A 26,705-nucleotide genomic window follows, 5' to 3' on the forward strand; every position below is an offset into this window, starting at 1 on the left:
ACACCAAATTAAGCAGTGTAGTTAAACTAAAGGGGGACTGCAATGAAATAAAGGAACTTGAAGAATAGATATATGATTAACAAATGAAGGTTAGCACAGATAAGTGTGAGATGCAACAACACAAGCATACATCAGAAAATGCAAGTTAGTCAGGATTAGGGCCCTCAATCTGTTTTGTCATTTTACAAGATCATGACTGATCTGATTGTTGCCCTAATTCCCCTTAACTGTTTGCTCCCAAAACCATTTAATTCTTTTGCTCTTAAGAATGTTTCCACCTTGGCCTTAAAAATGTTCAAAAGATCCAGCCTCCACCATTCTATAGGGAAGAGTTTCACATGCCCATAATGCTCAAGTATTTTATAAAAGTTCCTCTTCATCTCCATCTTTGGAAACACGTCCCCTAGTTCTCTCTGACACAGGGAAATATCCATTCAGAATCCACCTGTTAAGTTCCCTTAGGATGTTAGCTATTTCAATAAGATTACCTCTCGGTTTTCTAAACTCCTATGGACGCCTCTGACAGAGTTCAACCTTTCCTTATATGGTGACACCTCATCCCAGATCTGAGTTGAATGGGTTTTCTTATCAGAATTGCTTCTAGTATAATGCTGACAGGTTTCTTAAATAAGGAGACAAAAACTTCATACTTTATCCAGATGCATTCCTTCCAAAGCCTGGTAGGAAGAATTGAACATGTCAGTCTGGGGGAGGCAATGGTCTAGTGGTATTTATCCCTGGAATGTTTCTCCAGACACCCAGATAATGTTCTAGGGACCCAAGTTCAAATCTCACCATGGCAGATGGTGGAATTTGAATTCAATAAAAATATCTAGAATTAGGAATCTAATTGCAGATTGTCATTGAAAACCCAACTGGTTCAAGATGTCCTTTAGGGAAGAAAACTGCCCTCCTAGGCCTGAAACGTCAGCTTTCCTGCTCCTAAGATGCTGCTTGGCCTGCTGTCTTCATCCAGCTCCAAACTTTGTTATCACGGAATCTCCAGCATCTGCAGTTCCTATTATCTCTACTATCCTTACCTGGTCCGGTCATGTGATTCCAGACCCACAGCAATGTGGTTGACTCTGAACTGCTCTCTGGGCAATTAGGGATGGGCAATGAATGCTGCCTAGCCAGCGAATGCCCTCATCCCATTAATGAATAATAACAAAATTACAAATGCACAAATCACTAAAGTTAGGCCATAGGTTAGCAAGGTGATAAAAGAAGAAAATCAAACATGAGTCTTTATTTCAAGAGGTATAATATTGAAAAGTTGGAAAGGTTATTTGAAACCCTTATTGAACATTGATAAGTATAAGACAGCATCTTTTAGGATGAGGAATAGAGAGAGTACATATTGCCTGGAAACAAGAAAAGAGTGTTCACTGGATTGGAGAGCAGAGGCTTTGGAGTTATAGACAGACACATTTTTGACATTATTAATACAGATTAATAAATCCACAACAGCACAAACCAAGCACAGGAGTTTGTTTCATAAGGGATAAAATTGAAAAGCAGAGATATAACATTCTTTATGAAGATTTGTTGAAATTTAGTTAAATTGCGATTGGGAATACTGTGAACAGTTCTGCTTTCCATATTATAAAAATAATATAAAGGTACCAAGCATATAAAGGCAAATAAAGATTAACAAGTGTAACACCTGAACTGAGGTAATGTCATACAAAGGATTTACAGACACTGAATAAAATGTTAAAAAGATTTACACAAATAATACCAGAGCTGAGCATTTATATCTGTCAGCAGTCATTGAATGTGTAGATTTTCTTCCGCGAGAAAAAAGACCTTGAGGTTTTTAAGTTATGAAAGGGAAGTCATAGAGATGATAAACTCCAGTTGCAGCAGAATGTATGATCATCCAAATAAATTAAATAAGGTTAGAATCTTAGAGTCATACAGCACAGAAACAGACCCTTCAGCCCAACTCGTCCATGTTCACCAGGTTCCTAGATTGAACTAGTCCCATTTGCTTATGTCAGGTCTGTATTCCTCTAAACCTTTCCTATCCATATACCTGTTCAAACGTCTTTTAAATGTTGTAATTTTGCATGCCAGTTCCTCTGACAGCCCGTTCCAAATCTGCAGCACCCTCTGTGTGGAATAGTTGCCCGTCAGGTCCCTTTTGAATCTTTCCTCTCTCATCTTAGACGTTTGCCCCCTATTTTTGGACTCCTCTACCTGGTGAAAAGACCTTGGCTATTCACCCTATCAATGCACCTTACGATTTTATAAACCTCTATAAGGCCACCACTTAACCTCCTTTGGCCAGGGAGAAATAAAGTTCCAGCCTCTACTTATAACTCAAACCCTCCAGTGCTGGACTTCAAACGTTAACAATGTTGCTATAATTTCTCCAGCGTTCTCTGCGTGTAAGAATTCAGGATTCACTTTTTCATCCAGAGAGAGTGGTCAAAACGAGGAAGGTACTGCCACATAGGATGGTTAAAGTGACGAAGAGGAAGCCAGAGAAACACTTAGAACAGAAAAGGAGAAAAGGACTGAACCTAAATAGTGGGCTGGATCAGAGATAATGGGAACTGCAGATGCTGGAGAATTCCAAGATAATAAAATGTGAGGCTGGATGAACACAGCAGGCCAAGCAGCATCTCAGGAGCACAAAAGCTGACGTTTCAGGCCTAGACCCTTCATCAGAGAGGGGGATGGGGAGAGGGAGCTGGAATAAATAGGGAGAGAGGGGGAGGCGGACCGAAGATGGAGAGTAAAGAAGATAGGTGGAGAGAGTATAGGTGGGGAGGTAGGGAGGGGACAGGTCAGTCCAGGGAAGACGGACAGGTCAAGGAGGTGGGATGAGGTTAGTAGGTAGCTGGGGGTGCGGCTTGGTGTGGGAGGAAGGGATGGGTGAGAGGAAGAACCGGTTAGGGAGGCAGAGACAGGTTGGACTGGTTTTGGGATGCAGTAGGTGGGGGGGAAGAGCTGGGCTGGTTGTGTCGTGCAGTGGGGGGAGGGGACGAACTGGGCCTCATCCCACCTCCTTGACCTGTCCGTCTTCCCTGGACTGACCTATCCCCTCCCTACCTCCCCACCTATACTCTCTCCACCTATCTTCTTTACTCTCCATCTTCGGTCCGCCTCCCCCTCTCTCCCTATTTATTCCAGCTCCCTCTCCCCATCCCCCTCTCTGATGAAGGGTCTAGGCCCGAAACGTCAGCTTTTGTGCTCCTGAGATGCTGCTTGGCCTGCTGTGTTCATCCAGCTTCACATTTTATTATTATAGTGGGCTGGATCGTTTGGAAGAAGCCCAGAAAGGACTTCAATTCCCAGGATGCTGCGCGGTTGAGTCTCGTCACAAAAGATACCGTTGATTGGCAGTATATTCACCAATCACACGGGGAACTGGGCAGCGCCAATGAAACGGGTGGAGCTCTGTTGATTGACAGCTCGGGCGGAGACGGTTAGAAGTTGGTTCAGGGTGAAGATGGCGCGGAAGCCGGAGGAGGAGGTGGTGAACTATCTGACTGAGGTGGAGGAGCTGGCGGAGAGTTTGCTGGCTGATAAACAGCAGGTACAATGGCGGCCTGTGTTTCGGGTTGGGTTGGCGTGGATCGTCGGCGCTGAAACGTTCGTTGTTGACCATGCCTATACTGCGCTTACTACTGGACCTGGCACCAAGTGTCCCTGCCGGGTATAGGGCCATCATCAAATGTGTTTGTGTTAAATGTCAGCCTACCCAGGGACTTAGACCTAGTTCAGGATTTTCTTAAGGTTACCATGTAGGTTCAATTTGCAGTTAGGAAGGCTAATGCAATGCTAGCAGTCTGTGTAGTATAGTAATTTGTTGTCACTTGTATTTGGGAAAATACAGGTGAGAAGTGTTTAAGTTGCCATGTTCTGGTTACCATTTTTAATGACAAAATATTAAAAAAGAAATGTTAAGATAGATAGAAAGATGCACCATGTCAATAGATTACTCAACTCAAGTATCAGAGTAAAAGGGTCAAGGACTTAGAGAAATATTTCTCACCAGAAAAACATAATGCATTGGATAATGGGAGCAACCTTGACTAATTTCTACCCTTCCTAAATGAGGGTCTTGTAAGGGTAGTTGCAAACCTTTCTACTTCTGGAAGAGCAGAGATGTACTGTTGAGGCTGTGTGGGGCCCTAGTGAGACCACATTTGTAATATTGTTAACAGTTGAGGGCCTGCAATCTAAGGATGTGCTGGCATTGGAGGGGCCCAGAGGAAGTTTCCAAGAATGATCCAAGAGATGAAAGGCTTGTTATGTGAAGAGTGGTCTGAACTCAATTGATTAGAACGATGACATGTGAATTTTATTGAAACATGTAGAATGCTGAGAAGTCTGGAAAGACTGAACATGGAGAAGGTGTTTCCACTAGTAGGAGTAGACTAGGACTCTAACGCACACTCTTGAACTGAAATGAGGAGGATTTCTTCAGCCAGAGATTTATTTAATCTGTGGAATTCACTTCTGCAGAAGGTTGTGATGGCCAAATCATAGAGTGTATTTAAGACAAATAGCTAGGTTCTTGATTGTTAAGGGGATCAAGGGTTATAGTGAGAAAGCAGGAGAATGGTGAGAAATATATCAGCCATGATCAAATCACTGAGCAGACTCTGTGGGCCGAGTGGCCTAATTCTGTTCCTGTATCTTATGTTCTGAGGCATGAGCATTTGAAAGGATTTGGCAGAAACCTAGTTTAGTCGTTTACCGCTAAATGAAGCTGGACCAGATAAGCTCCTATCTGGTCCTGCTGTTTTCTGAAAGTTGCTTACTCCAGGATAATCTTGGAGATAATAGATAACACCTGGCTTTTTCCTCTACTGTAACCAGTTTCCGCAGCTTTCAACTGCAGTGATTACCACAAATTTATGGATATTTCATCACTAAGTTTGAGATCATCTGATCACCTACCTCTGCCACTTTTTCTTTCTTTGAGACAAACTGGAACAGATGCTCTTCCATACCCAAGCCCTGTTATTTCTTCCTTCCCCACCTTCTCTCCTGTCTCCTATCATGGCCTGACCAAACTCAACTTGGCCATGAGACCAACCTGTTCTTGAACTGCTCCAGCGTAAAGGTGGCTAAATCCCCAGGACCTGACCAGATGTACCGTAGAACATTTTGGGAAGCTAGAGAAGTGATTGCTGGGCCCCTTTCTGAGATATTTATATCATGAATAGCCTCAGATGAGGTGTTGGAAGACTGGAGATTAGCTATTTGAAGAAGGTGGTAAGGAAAAGTCAGGGAGCTATAGATCAGTGAGAAGAAACACAGAGGAGCAGGATTTAGATGTATTTGGATAGGCAAGGACTGATTAGGATGTTTAACATGGCTTTGTGTGTGGAAAGTGTGTCTAACCTAACTTGATTGAATTTTTTTTGAAGAAGTAAAGAACAGGAATGATGAAGGCAGAGTGGTGAACATGATCTATGTGGACTTCATTAAGACGTTCAACAAAGTTTTACATCGTAGGCTGGCTAACAGTGTTAGATCATATGGAATGCAGGAAGAACTAGCCATTTGGATACAGAACTGGCTCAAAGGTAGAGGACAGTGGGTGGTGGTGGAGGGTTGCTTTTCAAACTGGAGGCCAGTAACCAGTGGTGTGCCACAAGGATCAGTGCTGAGTCCACTGCTTTTTGTCATTTGTATGAATGATTTGGATGTGAACGTAGGCATGGTTATTAAATTTGCAGATGATGCCAAAATACGTGGTGTACACTGAAGAAGGTTACCTGGGAGTACGATGGAATCTTGATCAGATGGGCTGGTGGGATAAGGAGCAGCAGGTACAGTTTAATTTAGATAAATGTGAGGAGTTTGGAAAGGCAAGTTGGGCAGGGGTTACAAACTAAGTGGTAAGGTCCTGGCGAGTGTTGTTGAGCAAAGAGACTTTGGAGTCATGTTTCATAGTTCTTGAAAGTGGAGTCACAGGTAGATGGGATAGTGAATGTGGCGTTTGATGTGGTTGCCTTTATTGGTCAATGCATTGAGTATAGGATTTGGAAAGTCATGTGGCTGTATAGGGCATTGGTTAGCCGCTATTGGAATACTGCCTGCAATTCTAGTCTCCCTGCTATAGGTAAGATGTTGTCAAACTTGAAAGGGTTTAGAAAAGATTTACAAGCTTCTTGCCAGGGCTGGAGGGTTTGAGCTATAGGAAGAGGCTGAATAGGCTGAGGCTACTTTCCCTGGAACATCAGAGGTTGAGGGGTGACGTTATAAAGGTTCATAAAATCATGATAGTGTGAGTAGACAAGGTTTTTCCCTAGACTGGGGCTTTCCAAAACTAGAGGGCATAAGTTTAAGGTGAGAAGGGACATATCTAAAAGGATGTTCTGAAGAAGTATCACTGGATTTGAAATGATGATTCTAATTTCTCTTCACAGATGCTGCCAGACCTGCTGAGTTCATCCAGCAATTTCAGGTTTTTTTTCCAGATTTCCAGCATCCACAGTTTTTCATTTTATTTTAATGTGTTTCCTTTACCTGATTTAATTGGAGTGTACAATTTCCTCAGTTGGTACAGTTGTCTTTTACTTCACCACTGCCGGTCCTTCTGGTGGTGCAACATGACATGAAGACAGTATGTAAGCTTTGGCGATAGCAAAATTCCAAAAGATCCATCTGCCAATTTGGATTCGGGTTCCTTTGGTGCTCCTTGACAGTAATAGGAAGCTCTCTGGCAGGCTAGTTAGTCCTCCTGGCATTTTGATTTGCTCCATGCTGCCCCCTTTGACTTCTCTGGAACTGATTTGTGATCTTTCCCTCTTCTGAAGTCATTACACTAGTTGTTTCAACCCATTTCAAAGGTCTGCTGTGATTCCATCTTGTTGACCGTTGTTCTAGTCTCCCCCATGTCTTCTAACTCCTAAGTAAGCTATTCATCACCCTTCTCTTGCTGTACTATCCCATTCTCACTGAAAAAATAGTGAAGTTAAAGCTGATTCAGACCTACAGGTTGTTTGCTGATCTTTGGATTCCATCTGAAAATCATTCTCATGTTCTTATTAAATAATGTTCTTATTTTCCATATATTAAAAACCTACCCCATATTCCCTTGCCACCGTGTTCATGGTTCATCTAGTCTTAATGATCCCCTCCAGTTTGAGCATTTTGTTCTTTGGGTTTTGGATTTCTTGTGCTACAGACTGTTGCCTTCATCATTAGGAATGCATTCTTTTAGTCATTGTTCCAGATGCCACTTAATGAGTTTGACTGGTCTACGTAATCCCTTCCTAAATAGGCAATGTGTATAATGAACACCACCTTGAGGTGGCACAAAGAATGGAAACAAAGCTGATACCACTTGCAAGCAGTATAAGATGTGGCTTAAATAATGTTCAATGCAGTTTCAACATAACGTCGTACCTTGCCTAAGAAAGGCAAGCATGCCACATGCCTTCCTGACCACCTAATTGGTCCACCTAATGTATCTTCAAATTGGATCTGAAATATGTTACTTAGATCAAATTGATGTATGATAAAGCCTGGTTTATAGCTGTGGATAGAAATTGACTGATGGCTATGAAATGTAGACACTTTAGTTTATTGTATGTGTGACCTAGAAGATGACAGAAGATAGGCCATATGGAGTATAGACATTTGTTCATCAAGCAATTCTGGTTACAGTTTGGTGAAATATTTTCTTTTGCACACATATAGTGAACTTTGTACAATATTGAATTAGACAATTAAGTGTTTTAATAATCAAGGTAACAAATTCTGTTTGCTTTCTGAGACTGGTACCAAGGGGTACAAAGGACATAAGGTAGAATGAATTGTACCTGAATATCTATCTGTATTTTTATCTGGTGGATTTCAGATTGTTGACCTTGATTTGAAGAGAAATCGGAACCGTGAAGCACTCAGAGCACTACATGAGAGCACTGAGAAGTCTGGTATGAATACTTTTTTATTAGCTACTAAACTCGAGACCAAAAGAATGGTAGGAGTGAGGCTTGCCTGTCAAAATTGAGTGGGAAAGCAGCGTTTTAATAACAGGAGAGCCTTATTTAACTATATTTTTAAATATCAGAATGTGGGAAGGCTACCATTTATTGTACGTTCCTAGTTGGATCGCTAGATATAATGAGCTGCCTTCTTGAATGGGTGTAGTCCATGGTGAAGGCACTCCATCTCAAAGAACCATAAATGATTTAGTATAAGAAGTGGCCTTATAGGTCATTGTTCCTTTGGTTCTTCCGAAGAGCTATCCAATTAGTTTTACTTCCCAGAGCCTTGTAATTTTATTCTGCCACTTCAACTACTTATCAAACTTCCAGTGTCCAATGGATTTTTCTCCCTCTGGAAGCAGTTTCCGTCTATTTACTCTATCCAAGCTCTTCATGAACTTGAACCCTTCAATCAGCTTTTCTCCTTGACCTTTCCTATGCTAAGGAGACCAGTCACAGTTTCTCTGGTACAAAACACAAAAGCATATTGTTGTGAATTCTCAAAGGCTGAAATAAAAATAGAAAATGCTGGAAATACTCAACAGATATGGCAGTATATGTAGGGAGAGAAATATATTTAATAGCTGAGATCCTTAAAGAGTTATGAGATTGGGAATTTTTGCATACGAACCCTGAAAATCAGAGTCCTGGAGGTAATCTGGATATACCTGGGATAGTGTCAAATATTTCGTTGACCACTGGTGAGGGGAGATGGTGGGCAGACACTCTCTCCTAATTAACGGACCCTTAAGAAGTTTGTTGGGGAAACAGAATAAAATTTTGGAATGTTGTGGTCCGACCCTGTACAACTTCCATCCCTAAACTTCCATTAGTAACCTAGAAGCATCCTACCTGGACTAAATGGCTTTCAAAACATTTTGCTGCCAGTCTTTGTTTGACTCCCCCTTGACTTTTTATCCTGTCCCAATTTCCCTACCGCCTCTTCCACTGAAGCAGAATATGTTCAAATGCAATGACCATCTTCAGTAACAGGCAATCTAACCGCTACCCCTTGACATTCAATGGTGTTACAATCAATGAATCCCCTACTATCGACATCTTTTGGGTTTATCATTGAGCAGAAACTCAACTGGACTTGCCAGATAAACAGTGATAATGGGAACTGCAGATGCTGGAGAATCCAAGATAATGAAATGTGAGGCTGGATGAACACAGCAGGCCCAGCAGCATCTCAGGAGTGCTCCTGAGATGCTGCTGGGCCTGCTGTGTTCATCCAGCCTCACATTTCATTGCCAGATAAACACGTTGGCTAGAAGAACAGATCAGAGGTTAGCAGCTCTGTGATGAGCAAATTGCCACTTGGCTCCACAAAGCCTTTCCGTCTCTACAAGCTGCAAGTCAGGAGTGTGATGGACTACTCGCCACTTGCCTGGATTGGTGCAGCTCCAACTTCACCCAAAGCTTGATGGCATCCAGGACAAGGCAGCCTACTTGATCGGCATCACATTCATAAGCACCTATTCTCCCCACCACCGACACTAAGTAGCAGCAGTATGTACTATCTACAAGATGCACTGCAGAAATTCACTAAGATCTTTAGCCAGCACCTCCTAAGCCCATGACCACTTCCATCTAGAAGGACAAGGACATCAGACGCATCAAATTACCTGCAAGTTCCCCTCCAAGCCACTCTCAATCTTGACTTGGAAATATATCACCATTCCTTAATTGACGCTGGGTCAAAATCCTTGAATTCCCTCCCTATCAGCAGTGTGGGTCAACCCACAGCATGTGGCCTGCAGTTATTCAAGAAGACAGCTTATCGCCAGCTTATCAAGGGAAATTTGAGATGAGGAATAAATGATGGCCAGCTATTGCCCACGTCCCATGAATGAATTAAAAAGAAACTGCATTGTGACAACTTTAGTGAATGTGGAAACGTAGTTCAGTATTTCAGCTATGCCTTCTCTCTCCATTTAGAAACCCTTTTCCTGGTTCCTCACTAACATTATCCACAATTTGACTTTTTTATATTCATCTGCAACCTGTTTTCCTATTGCCTTCTGACCTCCTCTTTAAGGCAATGGCTACAAGAGCAAGTCAGAAGCTTTTATTCCTTTATTCATTCATGGGATGAGGGTGTCATTGGCTAGGCAGCATTTATTACCCATCCCTAATTTCCCTGAGGGCAGGTAAGAGACAGCCTCATTACTGTGGGCCTGGAGTCATATGTAGGCCAAACCAGGTGAGGAAGGCAGTTTCCTTCTCTAAAGGATGTTCGTGAATCAGATGGGTTTTTCTGACAATCGATTCACAGTCATCATTAGATTCTTAATTCCAGCTATTTATTGAATTCAAATTTCACTGTCTGCTGTGGTGGGATTTGAATCTGGGTCTCTGGATTAAAAATCCAGCGATAATACCACTAGACCATCACTTTGCCCAGTCTCTCCATAGGAGCTCTGCAAGGAGAAATTCACCTTCTCTTTCCCAGAAGAGATCTGTTAGTCTCCATTTCACATGTCCATAGAAAATATCTCCAAGGCACAAGTCAAGAATGTGATGAAATCCTGCCTGAATGAATGCAACTCCAAAAGCACTCAGCATGTTCAAAACCATATAGGACAAAGTAGCCTAGCACTTTATCCACCACCTTCAATATTCACTGTTCACCAGTGATGCACAGTAATAGCTGCGACCCATCTACATGCACTGATGTTCATAAAGACTTCTGCAATTGCACCTCCAAACATGTGAACTCTAACCCCTAGAAGGGCAAAGGTAACATGATGGGAAAACCACCACTTGCAAGATCCCACTCTAAGCAATGCACCATCCTGATTAGAACTAAATTGCTGTTCTAAATACTGTTGCCCTGGAGCTTACTTCTGAACAGCACTTTCAGAGACTCAAGAAACCAGCTCACCACCACATTTGCCAAAGCTATTAGGGATGAGTAATAGATTTGGTTTACCCAGTATTGCTCACATCCTGTGAAAAAGTGAAACACAAATCCGGGGAATTCCATCTTTGGAAGTTGTTCTTCTCCAATTCTCCTCAACTAGAATGTAGCTAATATGTATTCATCTCCTCCTTGAAAAGGTTTCTATTGCTCACTTCTTGATTCATCCACTATGTTTTGATTCTAAACCACTTGAATGAGATCACTCCAATTCTTGATGACATTCATCCCCCTCAAGTTGAGCAAATTTGCATTATACTTGCTCTTGATCTTTTCCATACCTGTTCTAATTGTGGTTATTGCATCTCAGCCTTTTCTGTTGAAACATGCTCCACTTGCCTTGCTTTCCCAAGTGGTGATTCTTGATGAGTGTGAGAGTTGTAGTCAGTGAAATGTGATCCCAACTATTGTAATAGAATCATAGAATTGTAGTGCAGAAAGAGGCCATCAAGTCTGTGCTGACCCTCCAAAGAGCATCTCACTCAGACCCCCACCTTACCCTATCACCATAACCCCTCATTTACCATTGCTAATCCACTTAGCATACACATCCGTTAACACTGCAGATAGTTTAGCATGGCCAATCCAACTGAACTGCACCCCTTTGGACTGCGGCAGGAAACGAGTGCCCTGTAGAAACCCATGCAGACATAGGGAGAATTCCACACAACCACCCAAAGGCTGGGCCCCCAGTGCTCTGAGGTAACAGTGTTAACCACTGAGCCACCATGCTGTCCAAATGAGACTTTAACCCACAAACCTAGTGTCTTAAATTAGACCACGTTGTCATGTATCCCAATGCTGTGTGCATGGTCTAACTGTAGCTTCTGTTAGACTATCTAGGATACCTTGGGTTGATTTGCCGCTACTAATCCTCCTTTCTGGTATTAATTGATCTACTAACTCTGTTTTGGGCATAGGTGGATTCTGTTTTAAACAATAAAGTTTATTACGTAGTATTGAAAAGATAATTATATTACGTCTACAATACATGATAGTCTCTTGTGAGACATCAATCTCAACTTAAGAATAAATACACATTAACAGCATGAAGCTAAAGTAGTAATACTAAAGTAATTGATTACGAATTCTCTGCAACTGGTGAACTCATAGGACACCCACAATTCAGTTTAGCTCCTCTAAGTATTAGCCTTTTGTATCCTAATGGGTGGCGCTTACTTTGTCAGTTACTAACCTCCTCATGCAACAGTGACTCTTGTAAGTATTGATTACTAACCAGGAACAGGATCTCTGAATTATTTTTCTTCTCCATTAGTAGGGGATCTGAATACCCACTCTCATTATGGTTGAGGTTATTTAAACAAACTAACAGTTGAACTTGAATCTTGGGCTCTGAGGATTCCTGTCAATGGTAACAGGATTTTTTCCCCTGAAGTTTTAAAAGTGCATCTTCAAAGACTTTTTTAAAATGTTGATGTTCTTTCTCTTAGACCATCTTCTGGTTATTCGTATGGACTGGTAGCAGTCTATTCAGCCGTGAATGCGGTTGACCAATTTTTTACAACATGCAATTTCCAGTATCCAGTAGATGTCACTAGATTCCTACTGGCTGAAACACCAAGACACATTTCATGGATAAAATTTGTTGATTCATCAAATACCAGAAGGTTATGAAGGTGCTTCTTATAGTACTGTAGTCACAATTTGGAATTGTTACCTTTTTGTTTCTCATCTTAGTACAAAAATACTGCCTTCAGATTTCGTATAAGACCATAAGATACATGAACAAAATTAGGTTATTCAACCCATTGAGTTTGCTGAGCCATTTGATTCTGGCTGATATGTTTTTCAACCCTGTTTCACTGCCTAGTCACTGTAATCCTTCGATCCCTCACCAATCGAGAACCCATCTGCCTTAAATACACTCAAGGACTTGACCAGCACAGCCCTCTGCAGGAATGAGTTTCACAGATTAACTATAGTCGGATTGAAGAAATTCCTTCTCATTTCAGTTTAAGTGTTGTCCCTGCATTCTGAGGCTGCACCCTTGGATCCTAGGCTGTCGTACTAGTGTAAACATCTCCACATCTATTCTATCCTGGCTTCTCAATATTCTCGAAGTTTCAATGAGATTCCCTCCACTCCAAATAAAATCCTTCAAAACTGAGTACAGATCCTTTGTCCTCAACTGCTGCTTATCTGACAAACCCTTCATCCCTAGGATCACTCTTGTAAATGTCTGCTGGACCCCCTCCAGCGCCAGCACATCCTCTTTTTAGATACAGGCCAAAACACAGGCAATATTCCAAACACAGTCTGACCAGAGCTTTGTACAACCTCAGCTGTGTATCTCTGCTGTTGTGTTCGAGCCCTCTTGAAAAGAATGCTGACATTGCATTTGTATATTAAACTTAAGACCATCTTATACTAGGACTATCAAGTCCTTTTGTGCTTCAGATTTTTAAAGCATTTTTTTGTTTAGAGAATAGCCTATTCTTCCTATCAAAGTGCATAAACTCATACTTTCCCATATTGTATTCCATCTGCACCTCTTTGCTTGCTCTCCTAGCTTGTCCAAGTCCTTCTGCAGCCCCTCTGCTTCCTTAACATGACCTGTCCCTCCATCTTTGTTGCTAAGTTTGCAGATGATACAATATCCTCAGTTCCTTCATCTAGATCATTAATGGATAACATGAATTGTTGTGGTCTGAACACTTAGCCCTGCAGAATTTAACTAGTCACTGGCTGCCATCGTGAAAAGACCCCCTTATTCCCACTCCCTGCCTTCTGCCAATCAGCCAATCCTCTATCCATGCCAGTAGCATGCCTCTAATCCCACATGCTCTTATCTTGCTTAACAGCTTCCTGTGTGTTGCCTTCTTAAAAGCCTTCTAGAAATCCAAATAGATCATGCCGACTGGCTCTCTTTATCTAACTTGCTTGTTACCTCCTTTAAAGAATTCAAACCGATATCAGGCATGACTTCCCCTTGATGAAGCTGTGCTGTCTCAGTCCTATTTAACCATGCACTTCCAAGTATTCTGCGATCTCAACCTTTTAAGAACGGAAGCTAAAGTCATACCAATGACTAAGGTTAGGCTAACTACCCTATAGTTTCCTGTCTTCTGCCTCCCTACCTTCTTAAGCAGGGGTGTTACTTTCACTATTTTCCAGTTCTCTGGGATCTTTCCAGTTTACAGTGATTCCTGAAAGATCACTTTGGTTCTACAATCTCCTCTGGTATCTCCTCCACAACCCTGGGGTGTGGTCTGTCTGGTTTGGGTGATTTTAATTGCCTTCAGACATTTCAGCTTCCCCAACACCTTTTTCATAGTGATGGCCACTAGACTGACCTCTGCACCCCAAATTTCTTGAAGTTATGGTATACTGCTGCTGCCTTTCACTGACACCTGATACAAAGTGCCCATTTCCAATTCTCTATCATTTCTTTGTTTCCTGTTACTACTTCTCCAGCCCCATTTTCTAGTGGTCCAATGTCCATTCCTGGCTGTCTCTTAACTTTTAGACATCTAAAATAAAACTCCTGCAATATTATAGAACATAGAACATTACAACGCAGTACAGGCCCTTCGGCCCTCAATGTTGCGCCGACCTGTGAAACCAATCTGAAGTCCATCTAACCTACAATATCATCCATATGTTTATCCAGTGACCATTTAAATGCCTTTAAAGTATTGCTTTAGTTCCTAGCTTTGATCTCCAAGTGATAATATCGCTGTTCTCTTATACTACTAGCAAGTTTCCACTCCAATTTCATCATCCCTCCCCTGTGCTTTTTATTTTAAAAGTTATCCTCTGCTGTTTTTTTTTGTTTGTAAAGCTTTCCCAATCCTCTGGCGTCCCAATAATATTCACCACATTGTATGCTTTTTCTTTTGCTCTTGTGCTGTCCCTAACTTCCCTTGTCAGCCACAGTTGCCTCATCCTCCCCTTAGTATGTTTTGTCTTCCTTCGATGAATTTCTGCTGTGCCTCCCAAATTACTCCCAGTAACATTTTGCTGTTACCGGTCCACTGCCTTCCCCGCTAGGGGAAGTTTCCAAGCAACTCTGGCCAGCTCCTCCCTCATTAATTTCTTTTATTATTACATGTACCAAAGTACAGTGAGAAGCTTTGTTTGCAAGGATGTACAGATCAAAAAGACTTGGAGGCATACGGGTTACATTGCACAGGGTGTGTGCTAGGCAAGATCAAAGTTAACAAGATCAGCATTATTTGAGGCTAGGGAGTCCCTTCATCAGTCTGATAACAGACAGGAAGAAGCTGTTGTTGAACCTGCCTGTGTATGTGTTCAAGCTTCTGTATATTCTGCCTCTCTAAAGAGGTTGTAGGAGATCATTACAGGGGTGCAATTTTTTTTTTGATGTTGGCAGCCTTTCCACGACTGCAAGCCATGTAAGTGGAGTCCATGGATGCAAGGTTGGCTTCCGTGATGGTCAGAGCTGTGCACAACACCTTGTGTAGTTTCTTATGGCCCAGGACAAAGCAGTTGCCATACCACGTGGTTATGTGCCCAGACAGCGTGCTTTCATTTATACGTCCATAGAAGTTGGTGAGGGACCTTATGGACGTGCCAAATTTCCTGATCCATCTGAGGAAGAAGGGGCGTTGTTGTGCCTTCCTGATTGTTACATCTACATGGGAGGTCCAGGACAGGTTGTCAGTTATTGTCACTCCCTCTCAACCTCAGTTCTGTTGATGTAGATGGGGATGTATTCTCCTTTCTTTCTGAAGTCAGTTATCAGTTCTTTAGTCTTGCCGACGTTGCGAGACAGATTGTGTCTTCATTGTACCATGTCACCAAGCTGTCTATCTCCCTTCTGTATTTTGACTTGTCATAGTTAGATATCTGTCCAACTATGGTAGTATCATCAGTGAACATGTAAATGGCGTTCATTTGGAATTTGGCAACACGGTCGTAGGTGTGCAGGGAGTACAGTAGGGAGCTAAGGACATGTCCTTGGGGGGTCTCCAGTGTTGAGTGTTATTGTCTAGGAAGTGCAGTTACCTATCTTCGTTGACCTACATACTGCAGAAGGCTGAGGATCCGGTTGCAGAGGGCAAGCCGAGACCAAGGTCAGAGTTTTAAGATCAGTCGGGAGGGGATGATGGTGTTGACTACAGCTTTGCCTTCAATGAGCAGGAGTCTGACATAGATGTCTTTGTTGTCCAGATGTCCTAGGGATGAGTGCAGGGCTAGAGATATGGCATCCTCTGTAGAAATGCTGTGCCAGTAGGCAAATTCTAGGGGTTCGGGGCATGCTGGGAGTTGATGTGGGCCATGACCAGCCATTCGAAGCACTTCATGATTATTGAGGTCAGAGCCACTGGGTTGCATGTGCTTGCTTAGACACAGGGATGATGGTGGTCTTGAAGCAGGTGGGGACTTTGTCTTGTAGGAGAGAAAGGTTTAGGATGAGAGTGAATACCTTCACCAGTTGGTCCACACAGGATCTGAGTGCTCTGCCGGGAACACCATCTGGGCCTGCGCTTTCGTAGCTACCTTTTACTCAATTGTAATACCATTACATCTGTTTCCAGCTTCTCTCCCTCAAACTGCAGGGTGCATTATATCATATTATGGTCACTACCCTCTAAGGGCACCCTAAGTAAGTCTGCTTCGATGTACATCACCAAATCCAAAATTAATTGTTCCTTAGTGAGCTCAAGCTGCTGTAGAAAACGTTCTCACAGACTGTTCCTTTTTGTTTCCAGTCCATTTGCGTATTAAAGTCCCCCATGATTATTGTAATATCACCTTTCTTACATGCCTTTTCTATCTCTTGATTTATTTCCTTCCCCCACATCCTGACTTCTGTTCAGAGGCCTGGACACAACTGCCATCATGGTCTTTTCAGAAACCGCAAAATGAAAGAACTCTGCCCACACACGAATCTCTGCCTTCCAACTGCATGCCAATCCTTGCTCTTTGTTTCGCACACTGTATGCATGTAAATACAACACCCTCAATAATGTGTTGACCATCCCCCTTCTCATAGTTGCTCCCTGATCTGCTGTGCCTGAAGTTAGATTCCTGACCCTTTCCCATGCTCTCCGTCCTATTACTTGTTTTGCAAACTTTAATAACCTCTGCTGAGCTCTCCCCCACTTTAACTTATTCCAAAATTCTCCATGCAACTGAACCCACCACCCCCTCAATTTAGTTTAAAGCCCTGTCTGCAGCCCTATTTAGATATTTCACCAGGACTGGTCCCAGAAAATGCAGGTGAAGCCTGTCCCATAGGTATAGCTCCCTCCTTCCCCAATAGTGGTGCTTATGCCCTGTGAATTTGAAACCATTTCTCCCATGCCAGTCTTTGAACCACATGTTTACCTGTTTAATCTTATTGCCCTTCAGCCAATTTGCTCATGGCTCATAGTAATCCGGAGATTATTCCTATTTGGTTATGCTTTGGTTCTGCTTTATAATTTAGCTTCTAGCTACTCAAGTTCCCTCAACAGAACCCTTTTACCCCTTCTACCTATATCGTTGGTACCTAGATGGATCACAACAACTAGATCTTCCCCTCCCAAATAAAGTTCCTCTGCAGCTCAGATGATATATCATGAATCCAAGCACTGGTGGAAGCAACACTGTCTTTGGGACTCTTTATCCTGGCTACAGAGAATAGTGTCTGTTCCCCTGACAATAGTATCCCAATTATAACTATATACCCCACCTCCCGAATGGCTCCATGTGCCACAGTGGTGTGTTTGCTCATCTTTCCTACAGTCCCCACTCTCATCTGCAAGAATCTCCAACCTGTTAGACAAGGTTGAGGCCTGAGGCTGATCTGTTTACCTGCCTTGCTAGTAGTCATACACTCCTAGCCCTGACTACTGACTAAATTTGAGGCAACTAATCTAGGGAGCGACTGCCTCCTGAAACAGTGTGTCCAGGTAACTCTTCCCCCTATCTGGTGTGTTGAAGTGTTTGAAGCTCAGACGACAGCTCACGAACCCTGAGCTGGAGTTCCTTGAGCAACCAATGTTTGCTACAGATGTGGCCACTCTGAACCACAGTGGGGTCCACAGGCTCCCACATCATGCAGTTACAATACATCAATTGTCCTGGTGTTTCCATTTTAATTACTTTGTTTAAAAAGCTAAATTAAGAACTATTTGCGTTGGTCACTTAGTTAGTAGCCTGTAAAAAAAATTCTGGTATTTACTTTCAATTTAAATGTAACCTATAATCAATAGTCAAATTACTAGCATTCACCACCCAGTGAACCTGTGGTTTACTTGTGACACTCCTTTAGCTGAACCCCTGATTCTGAGCTTCAATTTATCCTTTATTTTTAAGAAACCTTACAAACTATAAGCCAAAAAAAACAAACAAAAAGCACCTGTTTCCCTCTGTGCCAAACTCCCACATGGCTTCCAAATTCCTTGAACTACTTATTCACTTGGATTGTGTCTCACTCCAGATGTGAACTCCTCTTCCTGACCATGCAAAACTTATTCATATTAAGTTGTCAAAGCTCCTCGACGACCTAGATTGCTGACTCCCTGCTATCTTTTCTTTTCAGGTAATGTGATGGTTTGTTTTGGAAACATGTTTATCAAATTCCCTAATTCTAGAACTAAAGATATGATCCAGAAAGGTATGTGTGTACAGGTTATCTGACATGTTTGTTTGAGTGGCATTAACTATCTACGTATGGAAACTATGCTAAATTATGGGGTCCAAATAATATTAAACCAGCTGGTATCATTTTTTTTTAAAAAAGTCCTCCTAGGGGGATGGAGGGAAAGGTGAGCTGAGCCATTATTGGAAGAGCAATTAGTTTAATGTCAGGAAATTCTAAATGTTAAATTAGTCCTTGTTTTAGTAGTAATCAAAATATAATCAACTTTGCTGAAGGAGATAGTCGCTAGTTATTTGCTTTCTCTGTTTTTGAGAAACATGGTTCAAGCAGTCAGTCTTTATTTTCTCTAACTGACTTGATGAGTTAAATGAGGGAATTAAATGTAATATTTGGGAAAAGTTGGGTGAACTGGGAATAGGATACAAAGATACTTCAGTGTGATTTGGATAACTTGAATGAGTGGGCAATTGCATGGCAGATGAAGTATAATGTGGATAAATGTGAGATTATCCATTTTATTACCCTCTTTCAATTTATAGCAAGATGTTAATGTGCATTGAGACCTGGGTGTCCTTTTGCACCAGTTGCTGAAAGTAAGCATGCAGGTGCGACAGGCAATGAAGGAGACAATTTGAATGAAAGTCTTTACAGTGAAAGGATTTCATATCATATTGCAACTATGTTGGGTCTTGGCGAGATGACATCTGGAATATTGCGTGCAGGTTTGGCCCCTTATCTGAGGAAGGACGCCCTTGCTTTAGAGGGGCGTGCAGAAAGGTTTACCAGACTGAATTCATGATATGGTAGGACTGACAGATGAAGAGAGGTTGAATCTGTTAGTACCAGCAAACAGAATTCTATGAAGAATGAGGGAGCATCTTCTTGAAGCCTGTAAAATTCTAACAGAGTAGGCAGAGTTGATGCAGGCAGGATATTCCTGATGGCAGTGGAGACCAGGCTTACAGTCTAAAGATATGGGTAAACCATTTAGAACTGAGATGTGGAGAAATTTCTTCACTCAGAGTAGTGAACTTGCAGAATGGATTACCACAAAAAGCATTTGAGGCCAAAATATATAATTTCAAGAAGGATTTGAATATAAGACTCGGGGCTAAAGGGATCAAAGGATATTGGAAACGGTATTGAATTGAATGATTAGCCATGATCATATTGAAAGACAGAGCAGGTTCAAAGGACAGAATGATCTACTTCTGTTACTATTTCTTAACTCTTATTTTCTTCCCCCACCATCTATGATGGGATCAAGAACACTTGAAAGCAGCTTCAGTTTAGTTTGATCTATTGTTCTTTTAATGAAAAATGTCAACTTCTAGTTCCTAATTCTGCGTGTTCGAAGAGTGCAAGGTTATTAATGCACTGCATGGAATATTTGAGACAACCAAATAGAGGCCTCTAAGGGGAATACACATGAGTACATCAGAGAAGTCAGTACGCACAGAGTAGGAAGAGGTCTTTGTGCAGACCACTTGGCCCGAATAGCTTACAACTATAGCAGGCTGAGCTAAGCAAAAATAACGTGGAACTAGGGAACTATATAATAGATTTCAATAAGTCATATTTTATCGACCTGCATAGGTGATAATTTGAAATTGAATATTTACCTTGGTTTAATATAAACATTACTTTGATATTTCAGATCAAAGACAATTGGATGAAGAGATACATAAGCTTTATAAGCAGCTGAAAGTGAAAGTTAATCGTTTGAATGAAGCTCAAGGTGATTTTTAACCTGTTTCTTTAACTCTCTGTATGTGTTGTGTGTGCTTACAATTGCCTGTGGCCTTTGATCATTTCAACCCTGTTTTCAGATCTAACTGATTTTGTAGAATGATGGGGCACTGGAATTGATATATTATCCTGCATGGCAGAGGGTGAATGAGCCCTGTCGCTGTTCTAACAATTTAAACATGAAGGTGTTCAGCAAGGAACAGATTTGCTACAATGGCCAGTTTCCTTTGAAGTTGCTTAGTCCACCTACACCTACATATAAGTTTTCACATATTTGAGTGGAAGTCAGACAACACCTGAAATTTAAATAAAACTTTTTTGGGATAAGGATAGTCAATTGAAGCTGACTCCTCCGGTGCCCTAAATGTCATCTTATTTAGCCATTCTTCAAGATTTGCTTCTAAAACTCTGCTAGGCAGATTATTTCAAAATAATTACTGCAAGTAAAATAATTCTATTTGACATTTCCTTTAAATTTATGCCCTTCCCTAATTTCCTACTTTTAATTTGAATGAACATCCAAAGTTTACTGTATCTAAACTGTCATGAATTTTTATTCCTCAATGAGGATTAGATACAGTGGACAGTGAGAGCTTTTGTCCTTGGATGGAGATGGCTAACACGAGGGGACATAGCTTTAAATTGAGGGGTGATAGATATAGGACAGATGTCAGAGGTATGTTGTTTACTTAGAGTAGTAAGGTCATGGAATGCCCTGCCTGCAACAGTAATAGACTCGCCAAGTTTAAGGGCATTTAAATGGTCATTGGATAAACATATGGATAATAATGGAATAGTGTAGGTTAGATGGGCTTCAGTTTGGTTTCACAGGTCGGTGCAACATCGAGTGCCGAAGGGCCTGTGCTGCACTGTAGTGTTCTGTGTGCTAAAATCCTCTAAACCAATTTTTTTTTTCAATTTACACTCTGTATCCTTAACCTTTTTCAAGTCTATAACACCTTTTTTTAACTGCTCCATTTCTAGTCTATTGCATATGTCCAATTTCCTTCACTACCATTAGTGACCCTAATGCTGCTTCAAAACTTTTGTTTTTGATCACTTAGCTTTCATATAGCAAGGTATCAAATTTTGTTTGCCAATACTCCTGTGAAGTACTTTGGAATGCTTTACACTAGTAAAGATACTGTATTAAAGCACTTGCTGTATGTTGAAAATCTGGCTGACATTCAAATAACTTTGCTTGGGAACTTGCTCGAGGTCTTAACTTTAAAAATCAGAAGTCACACAACAGCAGGTTATAGTTCAACAGGTTTATTTGAAATCCCAAGCTTTTGGAGTGTAGCCTCTTTGTCAGGTGAAGAAAATTTGTCCACCCCAGGACAAAACTGGCACCTCTGCGTCATGGTTACTTGGTAAAGGCAGTGCATATCTGAGCCATTGGAAAGATGTATCTCTAAGCTTCTCTGCATTATCAGCTGTGTTGTGGTTGCTGATGATTCTGATCCTCTTAACTTTATATTCTAGGAAAACCTGAACTCAAAGGATTTAACCTTTCCCCTTTAACCCAGGAAGAGATGAGTGTTATTGAAAAGACTCTGAAGAGCTGAAATTTGCTTATGACTCGTAAATTGGTGAGAACTGGGCACAACAGCATGTATGGGAGGAACAGCTACTTTGGAAAACATGGAAAGTGCATATGCAACTTGGGCCATTAAAGATGTGGGATTTTTGCCAACATTGCTCAAGTTCCAAGATTTATCACAAGGACTTTCATTGGGATTATAATATCTGAAATCATTAATCCTTGAATTATAAAAAAAGAGGGCCACGTTTATCCATCATGTCCATTAGTGGCCAACTCCCTCTCCTTTCTTCCCCAGATTTTACTTGGGGTTTGAACAGTTACAATAACTTGCCATTGCTGAATACTTGGCCAATAAAACCCGAAGATTAAAATTGCTGGATTACCAAATGAAATGCTGATCCTTTTCACACCCATCTTTTTGGGTTTTCCATGCACTTGGTTTGCAGAAAATGGAGTTTTATTTGTTGCTTTATATAATAATTTGTGATAATATGAACCATGTGACATTAAATCTTGATCACTTACAGTTACAATTATGGCTGCCTGGGAAAATAAATTAGCCAATGTTTCAGTTTTCCTAAATAAAATGTGGAAGAACTGCAGATGCAAAATCGAGACAAAAATAGAAATTGTTGGAAGAACTCAGCAGGTATGGCAGCATCTGTGGAGAGAAATCCACAGTGTTAATGTTTTGGTTCCAGTGACCCTTCCTCAAATTTGCTTTCCTGCTGAACTTTTCAAGCTATTTCTATTTTTTGTCTTTTTAGTTTTCTTGATTACTTCCTCCAGAACTAAAGTCCCTGAACACTAGAAACACTCATTTTCACTCCTTGAATTGTGATATCTTAGCAATTCTTGGCCGATGGCAGTGAGGTTTTAAATTTATTTCCAAAATATGGGCATCACTGACAAGTTTAGCCCTTTTTACCGAGATGTACCAGGTGGGTGATTAGGACTTGGAATAGTAGTAGAGCTGTATTACAACCTGACAGCTTAATTCACTGAGTCCCAATAAGAATCCAAACTCCATAACAATCAACTGTGTGGTGCTTCAAGGCATTTGTATTTTTAAAAAGGATTGGGAGCATCTAGTAGCCCTGGCTCATCCATCCTCTGAACCCAGCATGTTACTTTTGAAGTGGTTCCAGCCCCAGATCCAATACCACTGAGCCAAATGGGATAAGTTCAGAATAGATCAAACACCTCTAAGATGGACATTCAGGAGACATTGTGGGTCATTGGAGCACCAGAATTTATTCAACATTAATCTTGCTTGAAATATCCCTCCCTTTACTATCGAGCCAGGAGACAGTTAATTGTTCGATGAGGATTGTGGAATTAGGACCAAGTGTATCTAAAAATGAGATGCTAATTTAATGCAGCTACTACAGCACTGCATGCTAAACAGTAGCAGTGCCATCTTTATAGACAAAGGAAAGAGGTCATTATTTCTAATTCCTAGGTTGTTATTCCTAACAGAACAGATCAGATCAGATCAAAGTATTGCAGTTCTTTCATATCCAGTTATCAATAGTGGGGATCAACTAAACAACTAATTAACAAAAGATGCTCCATGAATACCCCCATCTTCCATGACAGGAGGGCTACCATTAATTGAAAATACCAGGCTAAAGCATTTGGAGCTATCTTCAGCCAGAAATGACATTGATAATCTATTTAAGCCTTCCTCCTGAGATCACAAGCTACATGGATACCAGTCTTCAGCCAATAAGATTCTCTACATCAAAAAAAACTAGATGAGGGGAATACAGCAAAGGGAAAGGTCCCTAAAAGCACTCTGTTAAACATTTGGCACAATACTTAGTGTATGGGAGTAAAGGAATATGATGGTGTTTTAAATTTAGTTTCACTGGAAACTGCATATGGATTTTGTTTCTCTAGAAATAAAGCTCATTAAATTATGATTCTGAATTGACGACAATTGTATCTAGCCCAGAAAGAGACTGTGGTCAGATGAGGTCTTGACAACTCTGGGAGAGCGAACGGTTGATGTAAACAACTAGACTACAAAGCTGCAGACTTTTCATGTAATGTTATCGCATTTAGGTGCTGCTGAAATACATGATACATTCATTAGTGTGTGGAAGTAGACTGAAATTTAATGTTAGCGAATTATTCATTGCTGAATAACAACTAAACTGACCAGTTATTATAACAGCTAAATATAAAGTAAATCTTTTCAACTCAATGTTTCTCAACATTTATAACTCTAGTTTTATAAAAGTGTTCCATAAATCAATTGTTGAAAGACTACAGAGGCATGATAAAAGTCCATTCAGCTGTCCAGCCTAAGAAAAAAGTATAAGGCAAGAGACCCTAGTGGAGTAGTGAGAAAAAGTCCTGAGGTTCACTAATGCTAACATTTTTGGATAAGTTGCCAAGTGTTGATGACATGAAAAACAAAGAAGAGAAAGGGCTGCTTGCACATGCCCATTTAGACCAGTACTTGTTGCTGATTTGATTTGATTTATTGTCACGTGTACCTATGTATTGTGAAAAGCTTTGTCTGTTAGCAATACAGGTAGGTCATAGAAAGCAAGGACATTCACATCATAGGGTGAAAAAAACTTGGACGTCATGAGGCCATAAACATTTTAGCGCATAGGATGTGCGCAAGGCAAGATCAGCATTAACAAAATCAACATTATTTGAAGTTAGAAAGTCTGTTCATCAGTCTAATATGGCAGGGAAGAAGCTGTTCTTGAACCTTCTGGTGCATGTGTTCAAGCTTCTGTATCTTCTGCCTGACCAAAGGTTCTTGTAGGAGAGCATCCCACTGGAGTGGGATGGATCTTTGTTGGCAGCCTTTCCGTGGCAACAAGAGGTATAAATGGAGTCCATGGATGGGAGAGATAATGAGAACTGCAGATGCTGGAGAATCCATGGATAACAAAGTGTCAAGCTGGATGAACACAGCAGGCCAAGCAGCATCTCAGGAGCACAAAAACTGACGTTTCAGAGGGCAGAATCCTCTCCCCATCCCCATCTCTGATGAAGAGTCTAGGCCCGAAACATCAGCTTTTGTGCTCCTGAGATGCTGCTTGGCCTGCTGTGTTCATCCAGCTTCACACTTTGTTATCCATGGATGGAAGGTTGGCTTCCGTTATGCTCTGGGCTGTGCACACGACTTTCTGTAGTTTCTTATAGTCCTGGCAGAAACAGTTGCTATAGCAGGCCATTATGCACCTGGTGCATCTGTAACAGTTGGTGAGGGACCTGATGGACATTCCAAATTTCCTGAGCTGCCTGAGGAGGAACAGGTGTTAATCTATTTGGAAGTCCAGGATAGGTTGTTGGTTATCGCCATACCTAGGAACTTGACACTCTTAACACTCTTGACCTCAGTTCCATTGATGTAGATGGGGATGTGTTCTTTCTTTCTGAAGTTAACATCAGTTCTTTGCTCGCCATGGTTGTATGTTTTTACTGTGCAACTAGATTGCTATTTTCTGTCATAAAATCTGATTAACTTCAACATATGTAGGAACAGGAGTAGAGCCATCAGCCTGTCAAACCCTCACCACCATTTAATACAATCATGGCTGACTGAAAACTTCAATGCCTTCTACCCAAAATAACCCCATAACCCCGTTCTGTGTTGGTAATCAGAAATCTGACAACTTTTACATCAAAAATACTCAACGACTGAGCTTTTATAGCACTTCGGTCCAATCACAACCCCTCAGATAATGATGCAACGTGTGCCCCGGACAGTAAGACCTACATAACAAAAGCTTTGTTTGATATGTCTGGCAAGTAACACTTTCACATCAAGCGTCAGGTAATGACCACCTCTGATAACAATATTTTGTTTATAGAGCAGCTTTAATGTAATAAGGTATCCCAAGGCATTTTTTTTTAGAGTATTGTGAAACTGATCTGGGATGACAGTGTGGAGCTGGAGGAACACAGCAGGCGAGGTAGCACCAGAGGAGCAGGAAAACTGATGTTTCAGGTCAGGACCCCTCTTCAAACTTTCTGAAGAAGGGTCCAGACCCGAAACATCAGCTTTCCTGCCCTTCTGATACTGCCCCGCTTGCTGTGTTCCTTCAGCTCCTCACTGTGTTATCTCTGTCTCCAGCATCGGCAGTTTTTTTAATATATGTTTTATATACATAGATATAAAATATTATATATTTTATATCTATGTCTATAGCTATATGTGTGTATATACATTCCATGGTGTGGAAACAGGCCAGCTACAACAACACTCAACATAGGTTCATAAGTAGGCCATTCAGCCTTTCAAGTCTGCTGCACCATTTAATATGATCATTGTTGATCGAAAACTTCAATGCCTTTTACCCAAATAATCCCACGATCTTTTACATCATCGGTACCCTGCAATCTATCAACATCTGGTTTAAAAATACCCAACTACTGAGTCTCCACAGCCCTCTGATCCCAGTTTCCAAAGATTCACAATCATCCAAGTAAAATAATTTCTCCTTGTCTTTGTCCTTAATGGAAATACCTTGTTTTCTAAATTGCACCCCTGGCTTTTGACTCTCCAACCAGGGAAAACGTTTCTTAGACAACAAAGTGTGAAGCTGGATGAACACAGCAGGCCAAGCAGCATCTCAGGAGCTTGGCCTGCTGTGTTCATCCAGCTTCACACTTTGTTGTCTTGGATTCTCCAGCATCTGCAGTTCCCATTATTTCTGAAAACGTTTCTTATGCCCTATCTATCCTTTAAAGTAGTTTACAAGTTTCAGAGATTGTGTCTCATTCTTGAAAACTCTGGTGAATATAAGCGCAGTTTGCCCTATTTCTCTTTATAGAACAGTATTGCCATCCAGGGAGAAGTCTGCTGAACATTTGCGGCACTCCCTCTGGCAGCATAAGGCTCGAAATGTATTTGGTAATGTCCTCGTCCATGCAATTGTGCCTTCACTCTCGTTGCCCGGAACGATTGTTGGGCGGACTGTTTGT

General features: G+C 41.3%; 1 protein-coding gene across 1 annotated transcript; it reads left to right on the forward strand.

Moving 5' to 3' along the window:
* Positions 1-3,391: 3,391 nt before the first annotated feature.
* On the forward strand, positions 3,392-23,961 carry pdrg1 (p53 and DNA-damage regulated 1). Its single transcript, XM_048550043.2, has 5 exons — positions 3,392-3,547; positions 7,832-7,907; positions 18,398-18,472; positions 20,115-20,195; positions 21,692-23,961. The coding sequence occupies exons 1-5, from the start codon at positions 3,461-3,463 to the stop codon at positions 21,772-21,774; spliced, it is 402 nt and encodes a 133-aa protein (XP_048406000.1). The 5' UTR covers positions 3,392-3,460; the 3' UTR covers positions 21,775-23,961.
* Positions 23,962-26,705: the final 2,744 nt, after the last annotated feature.

This window comes from Stegostoma tigrinum, chromosome 19 (assembly GCF_030684315.1).
Source record: "Stegostoma tigrinum isolate sSteTig4 chromosome 19, sSteTig4.hap1, whole genome shotgun sequence".
In the NCBI taxonomy this organism is placed as follows: Eukaryota; Metazoa; Chordata; class Chondrichthyes; order Orectolobiformes; family Stegostomatidae; genus Stegostoma; species Stegostoma tigrinum.